At 40.8% G+C, this 19,062-nt stretch overlaps 1 protein-coding gene across 1 annotated transcript in view; it reads left to right on the top strand.

Annotated features, from left to right (window-relative positions):
- Positions 1 to 18,796, top strand: part of LAMP3 (lysosome associated membrane protein 3) — a 33,898-nt gene extending 15,102 nt beyond the window's left edge. Inside the window, exons 4-6 of the mRNA XM_007468925.1 lie at positions 3,802 to 3,859; positions 6,956 to 7,126; positions 18,663 to 18,796. Coding sequence (XP_007468987.1) covers positions 3,802 to 3,859; positions 6,956 to 7,126; positions 18,663 to 18,796 — 363 coding nt within the window. The remainder of the gene's footprint in view (positions 1 to 3,801; positions 3,860 to 6,955; positions 7,127 to 18,662) is intronic.
- Positions 18,797 to 19,062: the final 266 nt, after the last annotated feature.

Here is a 19,062-nt window from a genome sequence, read left to right as displayed (position 1 = left end):
TTAAAAATTATCATTTGAGGGCTTCCCTGGTGGCACAGTGGTTGAGAGTCTGCCTGCCGATGCAGGGAACACGGGTTCGAGCCCCGGTCCAGGAGGATCCCACATGCTGCGGAGCGGCTGGGCCCGTGAGCCATGGCCACTGGGCCTGCGCATCCGGAGCCTGCGCTCCGCACCAGGAGAGGCCACAGCAGTGAGAGGCCCGCGTACCACAAAACAAAACAAACAAACAAAATTATCATTTGATCTCAATGAGAGAGGTTTACTGGGAAGGGGAAATCTTTTTATTACTGTTGTTAACAACACTAGTTAAAATTTGAGCAAAGACTTTGTGATACGTTTTTTACATGATTCCTTCATTTAATACTCACATCAACCTAAGAGGCAAGTCTTGTTACTATTGTCCCCATTCTGCTACTGAATAAGAAAAAAAATTAAATTTTTGCAATGTTCACCAAGATTCAACAACTTAACCTAGGTTACATGGGAACAGAGACATATTTTTAAAATAGTGTTTAAAAATTCTTAGCAACACTTTATTCTCCCAAATAGGAGGTTAACCACTCTCTTTATAACATTTCATAACCAACTGATTTGCTCAGCAACTTTGTTCTTTATGGATGGTGTAGCCCAGGAGTCAACAAGCTATGCCCCCCCAAGCCCCGACCAAATCCAGCCCGCCACCAAAAAAATGTACAGTCTATAAGCTAAGAATGGCTTTTACATTTTTTAATGGTTGGAAAAAAAAAAAGAATATTCTGTGACACAGGAAATCATATAAATTCAAATTTCAGTGCCCATAAATGAAGTTCTTTTGGAATATGGTCACACTTATTTGCATATGTGTCATCTGTGGCTGCTTTTGTGCTAGAATGGTGGAGTTGAGTGGTTGCTACAGAGATCCACAAAGCCTAAAATATTTACCATATGGCTCTTTACAGCAAAAACTTGCCAACCCCTCATATAGAATAAACTTCAGCCCTGTTACCATTCAAATTAGGCCAAATTCTGAATTTCTGAGTCTAAAAAAAAAATGCTTTGCTCTAGTTTAAATAAAAGACAACTTTATTTTCTTTAACACAACTCCACAGAAAAACTGGGTACCATGGTCTAAATAAGACTCATTTGATATCAGCAGCATACATTATGTAAAACTTGGAATCTCAAGGAAACTAAACATTCCACTGACCTCTTGTTTACAAAAGTTCACCTAACAAATGCTCTTCCTTCACCATGAAGATAGACAGCAGTTCAGTCCCAGTCAACATCTGGTTAATTTTCACTCAGTCAAAACAGAAGGAAACCTGGATACAGGCTCTGGACTCAGCCCTGTTACATTATGAGATAAACTTGCAGTGAGTATGATCACTGCCATCTGCTTTGGAAGGCCTCACCTTGGGCATTAGCCCTATAAAGCACCAGTTCTGGTAGAGCAGGAACAGCCCTTCCTGTCAGGGCATGCAGCTGGGAGGGCCCATGCTTGCTTTAATGCTTTACCTCCCTCTTGGAATTCTTAATAATTTTTGATATTGCACTTTTATTTTGAACTAGGTCCACAAATTATGTAGCTGGTCTTGCTTCCTATAGATGATTATATATAGGCAAATATATTCCAGGGAATGTGAAAGAAAGTTCTTGCACGACAAATTTTTTCTCTATAACCACCCGTCCCATGAAGGAAAGTGTAGAGCAAGATCCCATAGACAAGATCATGCTTTGCCTCACCTACAAACAATGTGAATCAGTGGTAGAGGCCTACCTCCTCTGAGCTCTTTGTTCTCAGCTGTAAAATGGGCTGAGAATATTTATTCTGCCTCAAGGGGGTTGTGAGGATCAAAGAAGGCAGAAAAATGCACTTTAGTAAAGAAATACAAAGCACCCATTCCTTACAGCGAGGATAGCTCTAGGAGATGCCACAGGAGAGGGAAGACTTCAGGAGGTATCCCATGGAGCTCAGAGCTGGCCCATCACTGGTCTCCTGCTGCTCTTTAATCAATCTCTTGCTGCAGCCCAAGCAATTTCCAAAAACAAAGCCCTCATATCACTGCCCTGCTTAAAACCCTTCAATGGATTCTCTCTGCCCTTAGGATGGGGCAGGGTTTTTATAACAGTGACTGTGGGCCCTGACATACAAGTCTCTTATGCTAAAAGGGATCCCAAGTAAAGAATATCCTGGGAATTCCCTGGCGGTCCAGTGGTTAGGACTCTGCACTTTCACTGCTAAGGGCCTGGGTTACTGGTTGGGGAACTAAGGTTCCACAAGCCGCGCGGTGTGGCAAAAAAAAAAAAAAAAAAGAATAACTTGAATAAACTGTATGTAAAAGCAACCCAAGGGCCTGGGTCACAGTTGTTTTTCTCTAAAACAAATGGATGGTCCAAGCACATCATCCAACTTGCCTTTGAGACCCAAGACTGAGCACCTTGAATGAAGCATCTGGGTCTTATTCTTCCCCCAGGACCCTAGAGCAATGCCTGGTCTGGAGTGGATATAAGAGAAGTTAAAGGCTAGCCAGGTGGCTTGGGGTCATATCTTCCCCTGCCAACTATGAGGACTGTGACCTTGGGCAAGTCACTGAGCCTCCATTTCTTCTCCTAGTGGTTGTGGGGATTAAATAAGGTGAAGCACAGAGGTGCCTGCCACACAAGGTAAGAAGTGCCTGGCATGAGGTGAGAAGCCAGTGTGTGGAGCTGCTTCGGTGAACTGTAGGATCTAGAGTTCAGTGCATCGATAGCAGTCACCTCACTGGAACAGTTTGTATTTCTGGAACACTTATTGTGTAAGCAATCATCATTTCACCTACAAACAATATATAAATGGACTAGAATGTGGTCAAGATTATTATTGCTAAGTTCCTTTAATGACTACTAAAAGTAATTCAATTTCAGATTCTGATTTTGGTTGCTCTACCGTTTTTGGCAACTCGCAGATAGTTTTCTAATGAATGTTTAAAAGCAATAACATTGTAAATCACCTACTTTAAAAAGTAAAAACTCCTTTTCCAGCTTAACTTTCATATCTCAATTCAATTCGTTTTAATGTTCCATACCCTGATTCTCTCAGGAAGTTATAGGGCTGTTTTGTAGGGTTTTTTGGTTTGTTTTTTTTTTCCCAAAAGGACAGTCCCTGGATAAAACGTGGAGCACTGCTTTATAATTCTGAACACAACAACCTGGGGTCTTCTTCTAGAGAACAGCCAGTAATCTCAAGGTTAACCTTTTCTTTCCAGAATCCTTCATGGCCCCTTGTAACCATTTTGGAGACATGAACCCATTAATCTGTTTACAGTAATTGATACCCTATCCAGGAAAATCCACACACAATTTTGCATACACTGTTTTTCCCAGGGGGGTTTATGGACCCCATCAAATCCACCCACAGTAGCCTTAAGGATGAGTGGTCTCAGCTTGAATCCCTACCCTAAGATATTAATTACTAATAAGGGCTTAATGTATGCCCCCCCAGCCCATCCACCTTCCAGATGTATTTGCATTATAACAGGGGGAAACTTGGCCCAGCTGAAGGGACTCAAATAGTACCAGTGGAATTTGAATTTCAGGCTCTAGCAACAAGTATGCAATAGAGAAATTTTCAGCCAGCGGCAAGCCATTACTTATTATCTATTTATTGTATGATGTATTTACTTCTTTGGAAAATTTCAAACACAGTTGTGGCTCCATACAAACTAACCCAAACCCCCATATCAATGATTTAATAGCTGGAATCCTGCCTAAACAGTCTGTAAACTAGGATCATAAACATAAAAACAGAGATTACCCAAAAGTTGACACACTGCTGTTTTACAGGATGAAAACTCGTATTATATCAGTGAGGTGGAAGCCTATTTGACCATCTCAAATCCAGGTAAGTAGCTGGAGAAGCCTGTTCTACCAGCGATGATGCTATGTTTCTGATTAGCTCAGTTTTCACCTCGCTAATATGTGATGCTGCCTTTGAGAAACAGACTGAGAGAGCAGCCAGCAATGTAACTTTGAGGGAACTTATTATTGATGCATCTCTGTGTGCTTCAGTCTGCTTGTCTGCTCATGCAGCAAGTTGGCTACATTGTGTCAAATCAGCAACAATAGAGTTGAGTGACTTTTGGACAGATTTGCTGTTAATGGTGAGGTTTATTTTACACTCTCGGAATCATGCATTCATTCTACGGAAGTGTAGCTAGTTCCTGCTAGGTTCCAAGCCCTATAGTATATGTACTTGGTATCCCTAATTATCTAAACATATAGTCCCTGACCTCATGGAGCTTACATTATAGAAGTGGGGAGAGGACCGTAAACAGATGCATTAAATTACAATATACAGTTAAATAGTGCTAAATTCTATGAGCAAAAAAAGCAGGATGAGGATGGAGAGGTCTGGAAGGGGTAGTAGGGAAGCCCTCTGAGAAGAAAGCCCTCTCTGAAGAGGTGAGGTTTGAGCAAAGAGCTGTCCCCATTTGGGGACATCTGGGTCTGGGGAAGCTCTCTCCATGCGGCAGGAACTACAGGTACCCAGGCTCTAAGGAGTGAGCTTGCTGGGGCACTCAAGGACCAGCAGGAACCAGTGTGTCCAAGAGAGCAAGCAAAGCAGCCAATGAGGTCTGAGGGGCAGCCAGGCCAGAGCACAGACAGCCTGTGAGTAAGACAGGGTGAGGACTTTGGATTTTATTCTAAAGTGTGAAAAGATGCCATTGGAGGGCTTGGCGTAGGGAAATGATATATCAAATTTATATTTATAAAGGTTCACTTTGGTTTGCTATATGAAAAATTACCCAAAGTAGAGCAAGTTGAAAGAACTCCTACAATGTTCACTTCTAGGAAAGTAATGCTCCCAGTCAAGTTGAGGGAGTTTCTCAGAGGCCTCAGATGTTTCTCCAGAAAGCCTAGACTTCGATAACACACTGCTAGTGAGCACCTCCTCTGTGCCAGTTCGTGTACTAAGAGTTTTCATGTCTCTTTTATCCTCTTCAAAATTCTTTTGGACTGGCTTAAACTTATTCTTTTATTAATTAAGGAACTTATACTAAAGAAACTTGCAGAGAAGTGAAAATGTGAAGAAATATCTATTTTAAATATTAGCAATATTACATTGGTATTTTGCTCAAAAAATTGTTGTCAATGATTATCGGTTAAATGTAAGTAAGATGTCACAGTTGACCTTTTCATATGCATTATCTCAAATGAGTCTCCTCATGTCGACTGGGGAATAAATATTGTGCATGCTAACATAAAGCAGCTAATGTTATCACTGGATAAGGACCAAATTTTAGCTACTAATAGGGTAGTAACGTCTCAAGGGGCAGGAGAAGGGAAAGTCAGACCAGAAACTGATTGAGAGGCTGAGGGAGGGGAAAAAACAACTCTAGGTCCGCATGCTCAAGGCTCAGCAGTGGCAGAGGAACTGTCATACTCATAGTAATGATAATTTTCATATCGATGGTGGCAGTGGTGGTGGTGTGAGTACAGTAGTTAGTTGTAGTTACAGGGGTAGTGACCGTGGTGACGTTAGCACGAGCAGTGGTAGTAGACTACTCCAGGATATAACACAAGATACAGCAGCGTACATGGATAATTCAGTACATCAAGTAGGACATTTTCACGTATAAATGCAGGAGTCTGCAGTGAATACGACAGTAACAGGCAGGAGACACAACAGCACAGTAGTTAAGATAACAAGCTCAAGAATCAGACGGCTTGAGTCCGAATACCACTTACTAGATGTATGTTCTTAGACGAATGTTTTCAACTCCGTCTTCTCATCTGTAAAATGGTGACAGTAGTACCTATCTCAAAAAATTTTTGTGGGAATTAAACAGGAAAATGCACGTCAAGTACTTGCACAGCACCTGAAACACAGTGAGCCGACCCTCCGTGTGAGATGTTATGTCAGATGCAAGTGAACACACCCACAGCAGCAGGAGAGGAGGGAACTTCCGGACTCCCTCACTAACAGCCCATGGATGAATTCACTGAGGTCCATAGTCTGGTCCTCAGCCCCAGAAGCCCTCAGCGGCTGTTTCTTCAAGGAACCTGATGTTAAACCAAGGTTATAAAACTGGTGTATAAAATCAGAATGCCAGTTTGTTCATTCATCATGCTACTGCTTCTTATTGTAACTGCAAGGGGACCAAGACAGTTGGGTACTCTGCCAATGAACTTTCTCCCATTCAGGAAACCAAACTATATTCAGAAGGGTGCCTGGTGGAGGTGGAATTAGAGCAAATGGAGTTATTAAATTTTTTAAAACATCTTTATTGGAGTATAATTGCTTTACAATGGTGTAAATATTCTAAATGTTTAACCCCATGGGCCTTGAAGCACTCACCTCCTTGAAACGCCTGTTGCCTCTCATGAGACAGGGGCAGTCCTTGAGCAGGTTCTTCCCCCCCAGCAGCACTCAGATGGATGCAGATGGGCCTCTCCCTTCTCTACGCTTCCATGAATGATGCGACAACCCCTCCCAATGATGGGCTTAGTCCTTCCTTTTGCTATATTAATTCATTCAGTGTGGTGACATGCAAATACTCTACTTGGTAACTTTGCATGTCTCTGCTCTGATGCATTATGAGTTCATGTGATTTTTGTCTCAGAGAACAATCTTACTTCTTTTATTTCTGAAGTTTTCGTGGGCACTTTTTTGTGCACAAGCACTGACAATAGTCCCCATTGACTCTGCCCCCAGTGACTTAAAATAACTGAAGAAAAGATTCCGAAGAGTTTTTATTTCAATGTTATCATATTCTAATTTATGTGAGATTGCCCCCATATATGGCGAACAGAGCATCAGGAAAAAGTCCCCAGACAGCACCAGGGTGATGTTTCATGAGGCGAAGGTGTCAGAACTCTGGAGAACCACATCTAAGGAAGGCCATTTAACTGCACATGGGCCACCCAGCAACAGCTGGGGCTCAATGGATATTTGCCAGGACTCTTACATGTCGATATTTCACCTTTGTGTTTCCAGAGAAAGTTTACCAAGGAATGAAAAGTGCAATGGTGATGTTTGAGACTGTGGCCGGGCATTCCTTCAAGTGTGTGAGCGAACAGAGCATCCAGCTCTCAACCCACCTTCAGCTGAAAACAATGAATATCCAACTTCAAGCCTTTGATTTTGAAGGCAACCACTTTGGAAATGGTAAGTTAAGGGATCATCATGTCACAAACCTAAACTTCTGAGACCCAGGAGTAGTTTCAAGTCGTTTTTTGTTTGAAGCTTTCAAAGGGACAAGAATCACATGAACTTCCTAGAAGAGTATGATTCCACTAAGCTCTCAGGGTCAAGTTTCTCTGGCCAACCCTCCCTCCCACCATTGTCTGAGTCAATACCACCCTCAAAATCAGACACTTTAAACCCACTCATGTCCACCGCCCTCCCACAGCAGAATACATTCTTCTTGTCTGGCCAAGATACACATTCTGACTCACTTAAACACACACACACAGTCAATCAAAGAGTCAGAAAACGCCATCAGTAACCTCCCCTGAACAAGCTGTTGAATACTGGTAAACTCAGGTGTCTTTGGAGAACACCTTAAAAATCTTGAGTATTAGTGATGTCTAAAATTCAAGATTTCAGAATAGATTCTTTCCCACTTATGGAGGGAAAAGAGAAAGTTGTGATCATTCTAGACAGAAATACACTGTTGAATCCCCTCTTCTCAAATCCAAGCTGTTCCACCCAACTTGTGCTTCCTCATAGTTAGTCTTAGTTTCCATGCAACTCTACTTTGGGTTTTTACCACCACAGAGGGAAGCAGGTTCTAACAAGAAGGCCAGGGGCAGCCCAGGGTGACTTTCCAAAAAAGCCCTTTTCTCCCCACCAGGAAAACAGTACTACAAGGGTTTCTACGTATGGGCAAGAATTGAACTTCGGTTTCTAAAACATCTCTCTCATAATAAGTCAATGACATTATGAGTACTTCTCAGCTATCAAAAATAGATTTAGCTAGAGGTGTAGCTGTAAGTTAACTTTCTATAACATGAGTCTTATTTCTACTTGAATTCCACTGTAAAGCTGAAAATGTGTCTGGCAGAAAACTTCTGATATACCTGGTGGAAAGCAAATGTGTCACTTGCCTTGGATCTCCTGATATCTGTAGGTTTGGTCTGAGTCCTACAATCTCTATCTTAATTTTGGACCTTTACCAGAGTCCTAAGATTAAATATTAGAATTTGCTAGTAGGTATTTCCCCCATTCTGTCATCTTGTCTCAAAATACCCAATTTGGGAAACTCTTTTAAAAATTTATTATGAAGCCTTGAAAAACCTCTGTATTTAATCATGTGGTCTTACAAATAAGGCACACACTTTCTCTTCCTCCCCCTCAGAACCTGTATATAGAAGGAAGTAAGCAGGTCTGGGAAACCTTTTGGTGGCAGAGATGAGAAATAAAAACCTTTTAGCAGCACACCTGGCGGCTATTAAGCAGTGCTCACGAGGAGATGTAGGAAGCTATCTCTTCATTTTTTCCTCTCCTTCCTTCACCCTCTCATATACATAGTCACAAAACCCTATCAATTCTACCTCCAAAATATTTCTCTTGTTCATTCCACTGTCCCTGCTTCAGCTCAGCTCCTCATTCCCAGTCTTTGCACCTCAAATTTCACTAAAGGTACTCAAATGTGAAGTTGTATGTCATTCTGTAAATAATATTTTCTACCAGAGAGCAAGAGAAGACAGAAAAAGGAGCAAGTTAAAAAATAGAAGTTACCATACAATATGGCATTATAAAAGGCATAAGTACAAAAGACCATGGGAGTGCAGAGGAAGGCATGAGGAACACAGCGTTGCAGGAAGGGGGTCAGAGAAGTCCTGACAGATGGGTGACCCTTCAACAGGGGCTCAGAGAACTGGAGAGGAATCCAGCAAGTGTAACGCTCAGCCTTGTCAAAGAGAACGGTCATCCCAAACAGTAGGCCCCGTCAGGGGCTTTCTAAACCCCTTTCTAAACCCCAGGGCCCTTTCTAAACCCCTTCTCTCTAAAATCTCAGAGCCTGCAAAAGCTCTCTCTGGTACCAGGAGCCCAGGGTGTCCAGCAGTCCCTTCAAGAAGCACAGAGTTTAAATAGAAAGCTTTGGCCAGGTGATATGGTCCAGGTCTGTGTTTCCAACGTTGGGAAACAAGGCTACCGTGCTTACCCTGGCTTGAGAGTCAAGACACAATTCTGATCCTGACCCTCTGGACCTAACCAGTGTTCCTCAAAGTTGGATCTGCCTCCCAGCCGTATCACAATCACCTGGGTCCCACCTCCGACCCGCTGAATCAAAACTGCTTGGGTGCAGGGCCCGGGGATCTGCAGTTTAAGACACCCCTTAAGTGATCACAGGCACTGCAAGTTTCAGCCCACTGCAGTGACCCCTTCCCTTCTCATCTTCACCTGTCCATATGTCTGAGGCAGCAGGGACAGGTCCCGCAGCTCCATCTCCGCTCAGTTTCCTTCTCTGTGAAGCTGAGGCAGGCAGGGGCAGTATCACTTCCCAGCATTGTGGCCAGCCTGTAACACCTGTTACTCTGACTTCAATTACAGCGGACGAATGCTTCAGTGACAGAAACAGGAGAGAAATCCCTGTGGCCGTGGGCCTGAGTATCTCAGGATTGCTTGGCGTTTTGCTAACAGCATGCCTGGTGACCAGAAAGAGGCCCAGGAGAGGATATGAACGCATGTAAAGCCCCACCTTCCTCAAAATGTGCAAGGTTAAAGGCCTTGGGAATGCTGGCTGTATATTTAGCCTGAAGTGAAGGGATCAACTTTTCTAGTTGCCAACCCCACCCTCCAAATCCGATTAGGAAATTAGCATTCCACCAAAAGCCATCAGACTAGCTACAAGACAGCTCCCACCCCACTTCTTCCTGGGTCATATGGGGTTGAGTTCCACCACCCACACCTGATAATACAGGCCTGGCTGTGAGAATTAGGGACGAGAGGCAGGGATGTCAGCAGGGTCCTGTGAGAAGGAAAAAGCAAACACCCAGAGGGAAGATTGTGTGAAAGACATTTTCAAACTGCACTGATTTTTCGTATACATTTTAAGAGTCTCAATATCTAGATTTTTTAAAAAACTTTTAAAAAACCTATCCATTTCAAAATAAATTCTAAAGTGATTTTAAACTCCTGGATTTTGCCCAACTCCTGGTTTACTTAAATGATAGTCTTGATAGACTATCTTTTTTTTTTTTAGGTTGACTGAAGGTCTTTTTATTTTTTTAATAAATTTATTTATTTTATTTATTTATTTTTGGCTGCATTGGGTCTGCTGCTGCATGTGGGCTTTCTCTAGTGGCGACAAGCGGGGGCTCCTCTTCCTTGCAGCGCACAGGCTTCTCATTGCAGTGGCTTCTCTTGTTGTGGAGCACAGTCTCTAGGTGCGTGGGCTCAGTAGTTGTGGCTGGCAGGTTCTAGAGTGCAGGCTCAGTAGTTGTGGCACACAGGCCCAGCTGTTCCACAGCATGTGGAATCTTCCTGGACCAGGGCTCGAATCCACTTCCCCTGCAATGGCAGGGGTGCTCTCAACCACTGCGCCACCAAGGAAGCCCTGGAGGTCTTTTTAGACCATCATTTTTAAAAGGACGTATTCTACACTGTTATAATGTATTATTAGTAAAAAAAAAAAAAAAAACAAAAAAAAAAAACTAGAAAACTTCCCAACATTCCTTTTTTTTTTTTTTTGGCCGTACACCGGCCTCTCACTGTTGTGGCCTCTCCCGTTGCGGAGCACAGGCTCCAGACGCGCAGGCTCAGCGGCCATGGCTCACGGGCCCAGCCGCTCCACGGCATGTGGGATCTTCCCAGACCGGGGCACGAACCCGTGTCGCCTGCATTGGCAGGCGGACTCTCAACCACTGCGCCACCAGGGAAGCCCCCAACATTCCATTTTTTAATGTAAAGGATATACCAAAGATCTTAGCAAACAAAAGAGGCTTCATAAATGTTAGTTCTCCAGTCCTTCACCTTAATTTGTTGTCTGCCTTCTTAATACCTTTTTTCTGCTCTGTCTCTATTTTTCTTTGATTTTAGTGTATCCTTGTAGATTTGTTAACTTGGGCCATCGTGGGGGGCGGAGGTAGGCAAAGCATCTCAACAGTCAGAAATGGCAAAGAGAAGAGGTAGATCTACCCAGATTATTATCCACTTTCCTTTTTTAGCAAACATTTACCAAAAACAAAACAGAAAACAAAAAAAAACATAAACCAGAAAATTCCTGATTGGGAGTGATTGGTGTCTGGAGGAAAAGTTCTATTAAAATATGGCTTAGAATGTTATTCATGGTTTTCTACTACGTTGACTGTTTAAATAGCAGAACTGGGGTTGGTCTTTCAGAGAAAGGGGAGAATAATGGACTTCTAGATGTTTTTAACTGTTTTTACTAACAGAAACTGTTCTTGTGTTTCTGTATTTTCCAGAGGTGTTATTCATTATTTTTAAGAGGAAGTTTATGAAAGTTGGCAACCACTCTATAACCACTGCTTATCTAGGACGTGTACTGCTTTCCTTTGAGGTATTTTAGCTCTCTCCACTTTCTCAGAAGTGAGGGGGTGGGGAGAGCACACAGCAGTTCCAAGAGAGCTTCAAGAGCCCTTGAAGATGGCAGGAGGGTGAGGACGTTCCTGTTTCCTCCTTACACCAGGAGGTGTTGATGCAAATCTGGGATATGAGGACCCAGTGTTCCCAAAAGTGACTCGGGTTGAGCAGCAAGGGCTTGGCATTGGAGAGACGCCATCTGTCTCCATCTCCTTCCTCCAGTGGGTGTCAGCCAGTACCCACACTAGACTCCCATTTCCAGTTCAACCTCAAGTGTGCTTGTTAGGTTCTATACCACAGAGCACGGGTTGTTTATTCACCGTGTCACTAACCACCCTGTAGAATGACTAAAGGGAGGTTCTAGTATAGAAATTTCTCCCACAGCAGAGGAAAATGAAGTCGAATTAAAATCAAGAAGAGAGGGATAAGGCAGTTCGCTTGAGTTTAATTTTCCTTTCTACCATCTTCAATGAGTTCTTTGGAGTGACGGCTGCTGCTTAGACTCCTGTGATCTACCCCTCCCCACACACACCAATTATCTTTAAAATTGCTTTGAATTAACATTCTAGTAACCGAAAAGAACAAAGGTTTCCTTGGAGTGATTAGTAAATAAATGCCTGGATGCATTATTGCCTTACAGTTCTGCCCACTGTTGCAGTGATGCCCCAGGAGGGTCCTAGAGGGGAAAGTGCTGGGATTGGGACTGTGGTAGACTAGGCATCTGGAAGTGGCCTCCTCCGTGTCCTGGAGTTCCCCCCCCCACCGCCCCCCGCCAGCCCCGCGCTGTGCTGCCTCCAAGTGGTCTCTTAGGGCTGCAAGGCTTACTGAAGAGCACTGCTTGTCCCTTTCTGAGGTCGGGGCAGGAGGCTGCTGTGTAGGACTCCAGGAAGCCTCACAAGGGGCCTCTGATCCTCTCTGGCGGCACTGGGCCCTGACCTTTGGCTCTCTTGCTGCTTGCCCTTCCAGCAGGTTTCAACTCAGTTTCTCCCTTCTGCTGACAGTAGAACGCCTGAATTTACCCCTCTCTCTGCAACCTACCTAGAGACAGTAGAAACCTTCACTAATGCCCACGTGGAGATAACCTATCCATTGTTCATTTTGGTGTACAGTTGACCCTTGAATGATGCTGGGGGTCAGGGCACCCACCCTCCCACGGTTGAAAATCTGTGTGTATAACAGAGTTGGCCCTCCGTTTAGGTGGTTCCCTCTGTACCTGTCTTCCTCAACCACCTGCGGATAAAGTAGTACTGTAGTATTTAATGTTGAAAAATATCTGCCTATAAATAGACCCGTGCAGTTCAAACTGGTGCCCTTCAAGGGTCAACTGTATTTCCTTCTCAAGAATATTGTTTTACAAACTGAAAGCACACAGAGGACACAGTTTGGTATCCTTGTTCCATAAGCATTTCTCCATGCTGCTAGAGGTACAAAGTGTCATTACTATGGCTGCTATCCTGAATATGCTATCAACATTACACAATAATTTACTTAACTATTCTGTTATTATTGGGAATTTTTATTGTTTCTAGGTTCTCACAACGATAACGTGAATAAAGAATTATGTATGAATTACATACAAAACAGACATTGATTAACAAATGTGTATCAATGTGTGCCCGAATTTTGGGTTTGCTTCATAAACTGTTTAAAATGGTTATAATTTATACTTCACTACTAATTCTTACTTTTTAAGAAACAAATGGGAACAAAAACACATAGGTTGTGAAAAAAGTTTTTAAGCACTACAGAAATATATGAAATGAAAAATTGGAGTTAAAATAGTGACTAGAGGGGCTTCCCTGGTGGCGCAGTGGTTGAGAGTCCGCCTGCCGATGCAGAGGACACGGGTTCGTGCCCCGGTCCGGGAAGATCCCACATGTCGCGGAGCGGCTGGGCCTGTGAGCCATGGCCGCTGAGCCTGCGCGTCCGGAGCCTGTGCTCCGCAGCGGGAGAGGCCACAACAGTGAGAGGCCTGCATACCGCAAAAAAAAAAATAAATAAGTAAATAATAATAATGACTAGAATTTTCCTCACAGAATTTTTCTCCCTCATTGTCTAATAGATTGAGGGGGGAAAATTTTTTTTTAAAATCACCAGTAGCAGTCAAAAAGACATAACCTAATGCAATAAACATTTTAAACTGCTGAACAACAAAGATACAAGACTGAGAGGAAGAATGGAGAGGCGCAGCTGAGTGGGCTCCTAACCCTCCCCAGTACACCTACCCCAAGGAGCCATACTGTGAAAAAAAAACATCCTGTGAATGCTGACTACTCTTCCTAAAACTGGAGAGAAAAAGAGCAGCCACTTGGGACTTCCCTGGCGGTCCATGATTAAAACTCTACGCTCCCAATACAGGGGGCCCAGGTTCGATCCCTGGTTGGGGAACTAGGATCCCACAGTTCTTCAAGCTAGGTAGGAGTAGTGAAAATGGCTACTGCGGAGACAAGGCAGAATAAACACAGACTGCTGGAAATGAACTGGGGAGCCAGCCCCAAACCAGAGGACACCCCAGTCTGTAGCTAGTTCCCAAGGTATAGAAAAGAAAATAGAATCCAATTAGTTAGCTCAAGAGGAAACGAGTAAGATGAAAACAAATTACAAGACTACAGTGCAAAATTACTGCAGGAAAAAATAATATAAGATTAAACTAAATTATAGATTCAGAGTTTTCATTTTGCAAGATGAAAAAAGTTCTGGAGATGGATAGTGGTGATAGTTGCACAAAAATGAATGTACTTAATGTCACTGAAGTGTACACTTTAAAACAATTAAAATGGTAAATTTTATGTTATGTATATTTTACCACAATTTTTAAAAATTAAAGGAGCGAGGGTTAGAAAGGAATATAGTTGATAAAATACAAAGAAAACCTAACTCAAGGAACAGAGAGAAATACCTGTCAATTGTTTTTTTGACAATTAATAAGAACGTGAATTCCATATAACCAGAGCTCATAGAGGAGAAGTTATAATGAAAGAGTGAGATAAATAGGACATTTCACTCCTAAGAAAACAAATTGAGCATCAAAGCAACACACTTCCATAATAAATGGAAATAGTAAAAGGCAGAACAGATAGAGCTGAAAACTGAATTATCTTCATAGAGAAAAAGACTGAGTTAACCAGTTAATGAAAATTAAGATTATAATATTATAGGTAAGCTGCTAGGTATGAAAGCTATTCAGATCATCTAAAATAAGGATAACTGGTGCCTCTGAAGTACAGAGTTAAAAAATAAAAAGAAGATATATTTGATGATTTAAGAGGTTTTCCTTAAAATAAATAATTGAAGTTGCAGACTGAAAGTGCACAGTGTATCTATCCCAGGGTGGGAGGGAAAAAAAAACCTGACACAGAAAGCTTAACATTAAAATATATCCAAAGTAAGCCATAGAACTTTAAAGCTAAAGAATTCTTTACACATACAAACTCTCCCTTCCCCTAAAAAAAGCAAATCACCTATAAAGGGGGAAGGTTAAAATTGGCCTCAGATTTCTTTACAATAACATTTAAAGCCAGAAAACAATAGACCAATGTCTGCAAAATCCTAAGGGTAAGTGTGACCCCAAAATATAATCTGACTAAAAAGGTAATAGACCGATATCCTCAAACATGAAATAATTCAAGGGATACAGCACAAATGAGCTCTTCTTAAAGATACAGCTTGAAAACGAAATTTGATCAGAGAGAAGCCACATTACAAACAAGGATATCAGCAAACATCTTTCAGGAATAGAGAAAGCTCAGTTTTGTTTTGTTTTTTAAGGCATTTAATCTATTTGAAGAGTTAACTATAAAAAGCATTAAACAATTATGGATCTGAGATTTTATCATTCCTTCTCATATATAAAATGATATATGTGCATGCTTATTCATCACAGAATTATTTGTAATATCAAAAGATTAAAAACAAACCAAGGGTCCATCAATCTGGGACAGATACATTCCACAACAGAATACTATACAGTTATAAGAAAAGAATGAGAACATACATGTTTGTGTATGTATAAGGAAAGTTATCCAAAATATATTGTTAAAAAATGTGTAATGCATAATAGTGAAGAAAATGGGAAATAAAGTATATTTTCACTTTTGCTTATATCTGAAACATTGGAAATATATAAGAAATTAAGTAGTTGTCTAATATTGGCAGGGGGAGCTAAGAAGATGGCACAAGGGTAGAAATGAAACTTCTCAGTGTACAGCATTTTATATTATTTTGACTTTAAATAGTGAATGTGTTCTAAATTTGAAACGAATTTTTAGAAATTATAGGAATTAGGGCTTCCCTGGTGGCCCAGTGGTTGAGAGTCCGCCTGCCAATGCAGGCGACACGGGTTTGTGCCCTGGTCCGGGAAGATCCCACATGTCGCAGAGTGGCTGGGCCTGTGAGCCATGGCCGCTGAGCCTGCGCATCTGGAGCCTGTGCTCTGCAATGGGAAAGGCCACAGCAGTAAGAGGCCCGCGTACCGCAAAAAAAAAAAAAAAAAAAAAAGAGAGAGAAAGAAATTATAGGAATTACATTTATCAAATAGAATTGAAATATTGTAAACCTGAACAATGTTTCTAAAAATATGTATAGCTATTCAGAATTTGAGTTGGGAAGACCAGAAATAGAAGGGAATCTGTTAATGTTAATCTTTCAAAACAGAATCAATAGATGATGTCTAACTGGAAACAGAGTTTCGAAAACACGTCTCTATTTTATAACCTCAATGCATTTCATAATCATTTATTTATTTTCTACTTGTGTATTTTTGTCTCTTCTTTGAACCTTAAAGAGATCTTTTATGCAACAATATTTCCCATGGCAAAGACACGTTTATTTGAAGTGCAGTAATTCCTCTAGTTTTGTTTTAGTTTTTTTCTTCTGTGAAATTCAAGTAACATTAAAATGAACAATTTTGGTTAAAATAGCATTTGTATGATTCCATTTTGATAAAACCACTTCTATTTATTTTTCTACCCATCTATTCTTACAGTTGTAAAGAAAGATGCCTGAAATAATGTTTGTCCATGTTTTAACAATGATAATTTCTGGGTAGGTGGTTTTCAGGAGATTTATAATGAGCATATATCATTTTTAAAAATACAATGATTTTTCTTTAAGCATACACATGAGCACACACACACTCATACACACATATATGTACAGAGGAAACAAATGCCTCAAAGATTTATGGTGATTAATTCAAGTGGAAGAAACATGGTGGTTGGATAACTATTTTCTTTGTTTACTTTTCTGCATTTTGAAGATGTTTAAACAATGTCATATTAAATAGTATATAACTATATAGAAAGTAAAAGTTGCCTCTATTCCCATCCCAGTCTTCCCCCAGCTTCTTGTGTATTTTTTTGCTCTAGGCACCCATGCAGTGCTTCACAGATCTTAGGTAACTTCCCTGTCAGCACATGGAAATCTACCACATTCCTTTTGATGGCTACATCATAGTCTATTGTATGAATATACAACTGTAAATTTTTGATGGATATTTAGATTGTCAATTTTCCTCTCATAAAAGGAGATTATTATTACATATTTTTGTGTACTTTATGAATATATCTTCAGTCTAAATTCCTAGTGGTGGAATTGCTGGATTGATAGATATGTGCTTTACATTTTGTTTTGACAATTCTGTATTTTTTTTCCAAATTATTTTAACTTCTTAGATTATGTTCTTTCCTATCTAAGAAATATATATAAATATTTACATGTAATATTTAATATAACAAAATTATATATAATTTTAACAAATATGTAAATAACAAAATTATCATATACTCTAAAAGGATTCATGAAAAGCAACATTTCCCTGTCCCTCCTCTAAGAGACAAAGCACTTTAACTAGTTTTAACAGTTTCTTATGGTAACTATCTCCATAATTCTCTAAAAAATAATAAAAAGCTTATCCTACTTTTTCTTATTTATCAGCTTTAAACCTCTTGCTATGGAAGATAAAGATTTAATACTTCTTACACCATCCTTTTTATGGTTATATCACTGTTTTTTTTGTTAAATCAATAAGGTATGCATCATTATAATGTAAATATTGTCCACTGCCAAATCAAATAGTGGACTACAAGCACAGTTCCTGTCTTGTATAGATTTAGTTTTTTTCCCAGGAGTCTCTAATTACCATTCCCTCTTCCCTGGCCCCTCCTGATTCTTTTTACTTGGACCTCAGGTGAGAATTGGATTAATGGTGATTCTTGGTTCAGGACATAATTTCAATATTGGTTCATGGAAGACCTCAAGGGTATATCCTCTCATCTGTTCTTGAATAAGATATCGATATAGTTCTCCACTTATTTGTATTCAGTTAAGGTCCCTTTTTTTTTTTTTTTTTTTTTTTTTTTTGTTTTATGCGGGCCTCTCACTGTTGTGGCCTCTCCCGCTGCGGAGCACAGGCTCCGGACGCGCAGGCCCAGCGGCCATGGCTCACGGGCCCAGCCGCTCCGCGGCACGCGGGACCCTCCCAGACCGGGGCACGAACCCGCATCCCCTGCATCGGCAGGCGGACTCTCAACCACTGCACCACCAGGGAAGCCCCCAGTTAAGGTCCCTTTTATTCCCAGGGCCTTGCATCTTTCTCCAGTCAAGACTGATTACATTTTAAATGAACTGAATAAATAATCTCTAACAGAATAAAGAAAAAAGAATTTTGACAAATTTGCAAACTTTCACTTTTAAGCTATCATAAATAATTAGGTCTATTTTCTAATATTTTTGGCTAACTAAAAGCAATAAAACAGAACTGTAAGTGTGACAAAAATGAATGTTTTAAAAAGTGGAGAAACATCACATGTTTTCAAGAGATAAGGTTTACAGTGACGCAGTCTGTTTTACATAAGCACATCCCACTTTACAGAGAGCAACACCTGGAAGAAAACAGGACTAACAATTATTAAATATTAATTTCTGAGAAAAGAAAGTTATCTTATTTCATCCTCCAACAATTTTATATATTATTTGCTTCCTTTATAAATGAGAAAATTGCAGGGTTAAATAACCCTCCCAGGTTCACACAGTTAGTGGTGGAAGCAAAAGTCAAGCACAGGTCTGACTCCAAAGCTCATATTCTCCCCACTCTAGCCTGCTTTCTGGTCTGTCCTCACTAAACCTTAGTGGCTGTATTTGTTTTTTCTCTTAGTGGACGAATGTTCATCTGACTACACAATTGTGCTTCCCGTGATTGGGGCCATCGTGATTGGTCTGTTCGCAGTGGGTTTGATTGTCTATGGAATCCGCTTAAGGCGTGAATCTTCTGGATACCAGAGAATCTAACTGGTGCCACAAGGGAAAAGAAAAAGGTGGAGTTTAGAGAATTCTTTCATTGTTTCCAGGATGTTGAAGACTTCCTTGGAGTGTGGGTCCTTCCAACTGTGTAAACTACTATCTTTCACAAAAACCAAATTTCTGACGTAAGTTCAAGCAGTACATCAATTTCAAAATATTTTCTGTTCATTTTATGAAAGATCTAGTGAGCTGTTTAAGAATATTTTCTAGTTTCCTTGAAAATATTTTAACCAAGGTCAACATTTGAGATACAT

The sequence above is a fragment of the Lipotes vexillifer genome, unplaced genomic scaffold, assembly GCF_000442215.2.
Source record: "Lipotes vexillifer unplaced genomic scaffold, Lipotes_vexillifer_v1.1 scaffold263, whole genome shotgun sequence".
Taxonomy (NCBI): Eukaryota; Metazoa; Chordata; class Mammalia; order Artiodactyla; family Lipotidae; genus Lipotes; species Lipotes vexillifer.
This window is presented reverse-complemented; position numbering and strand designations above follow the sequence as displayed.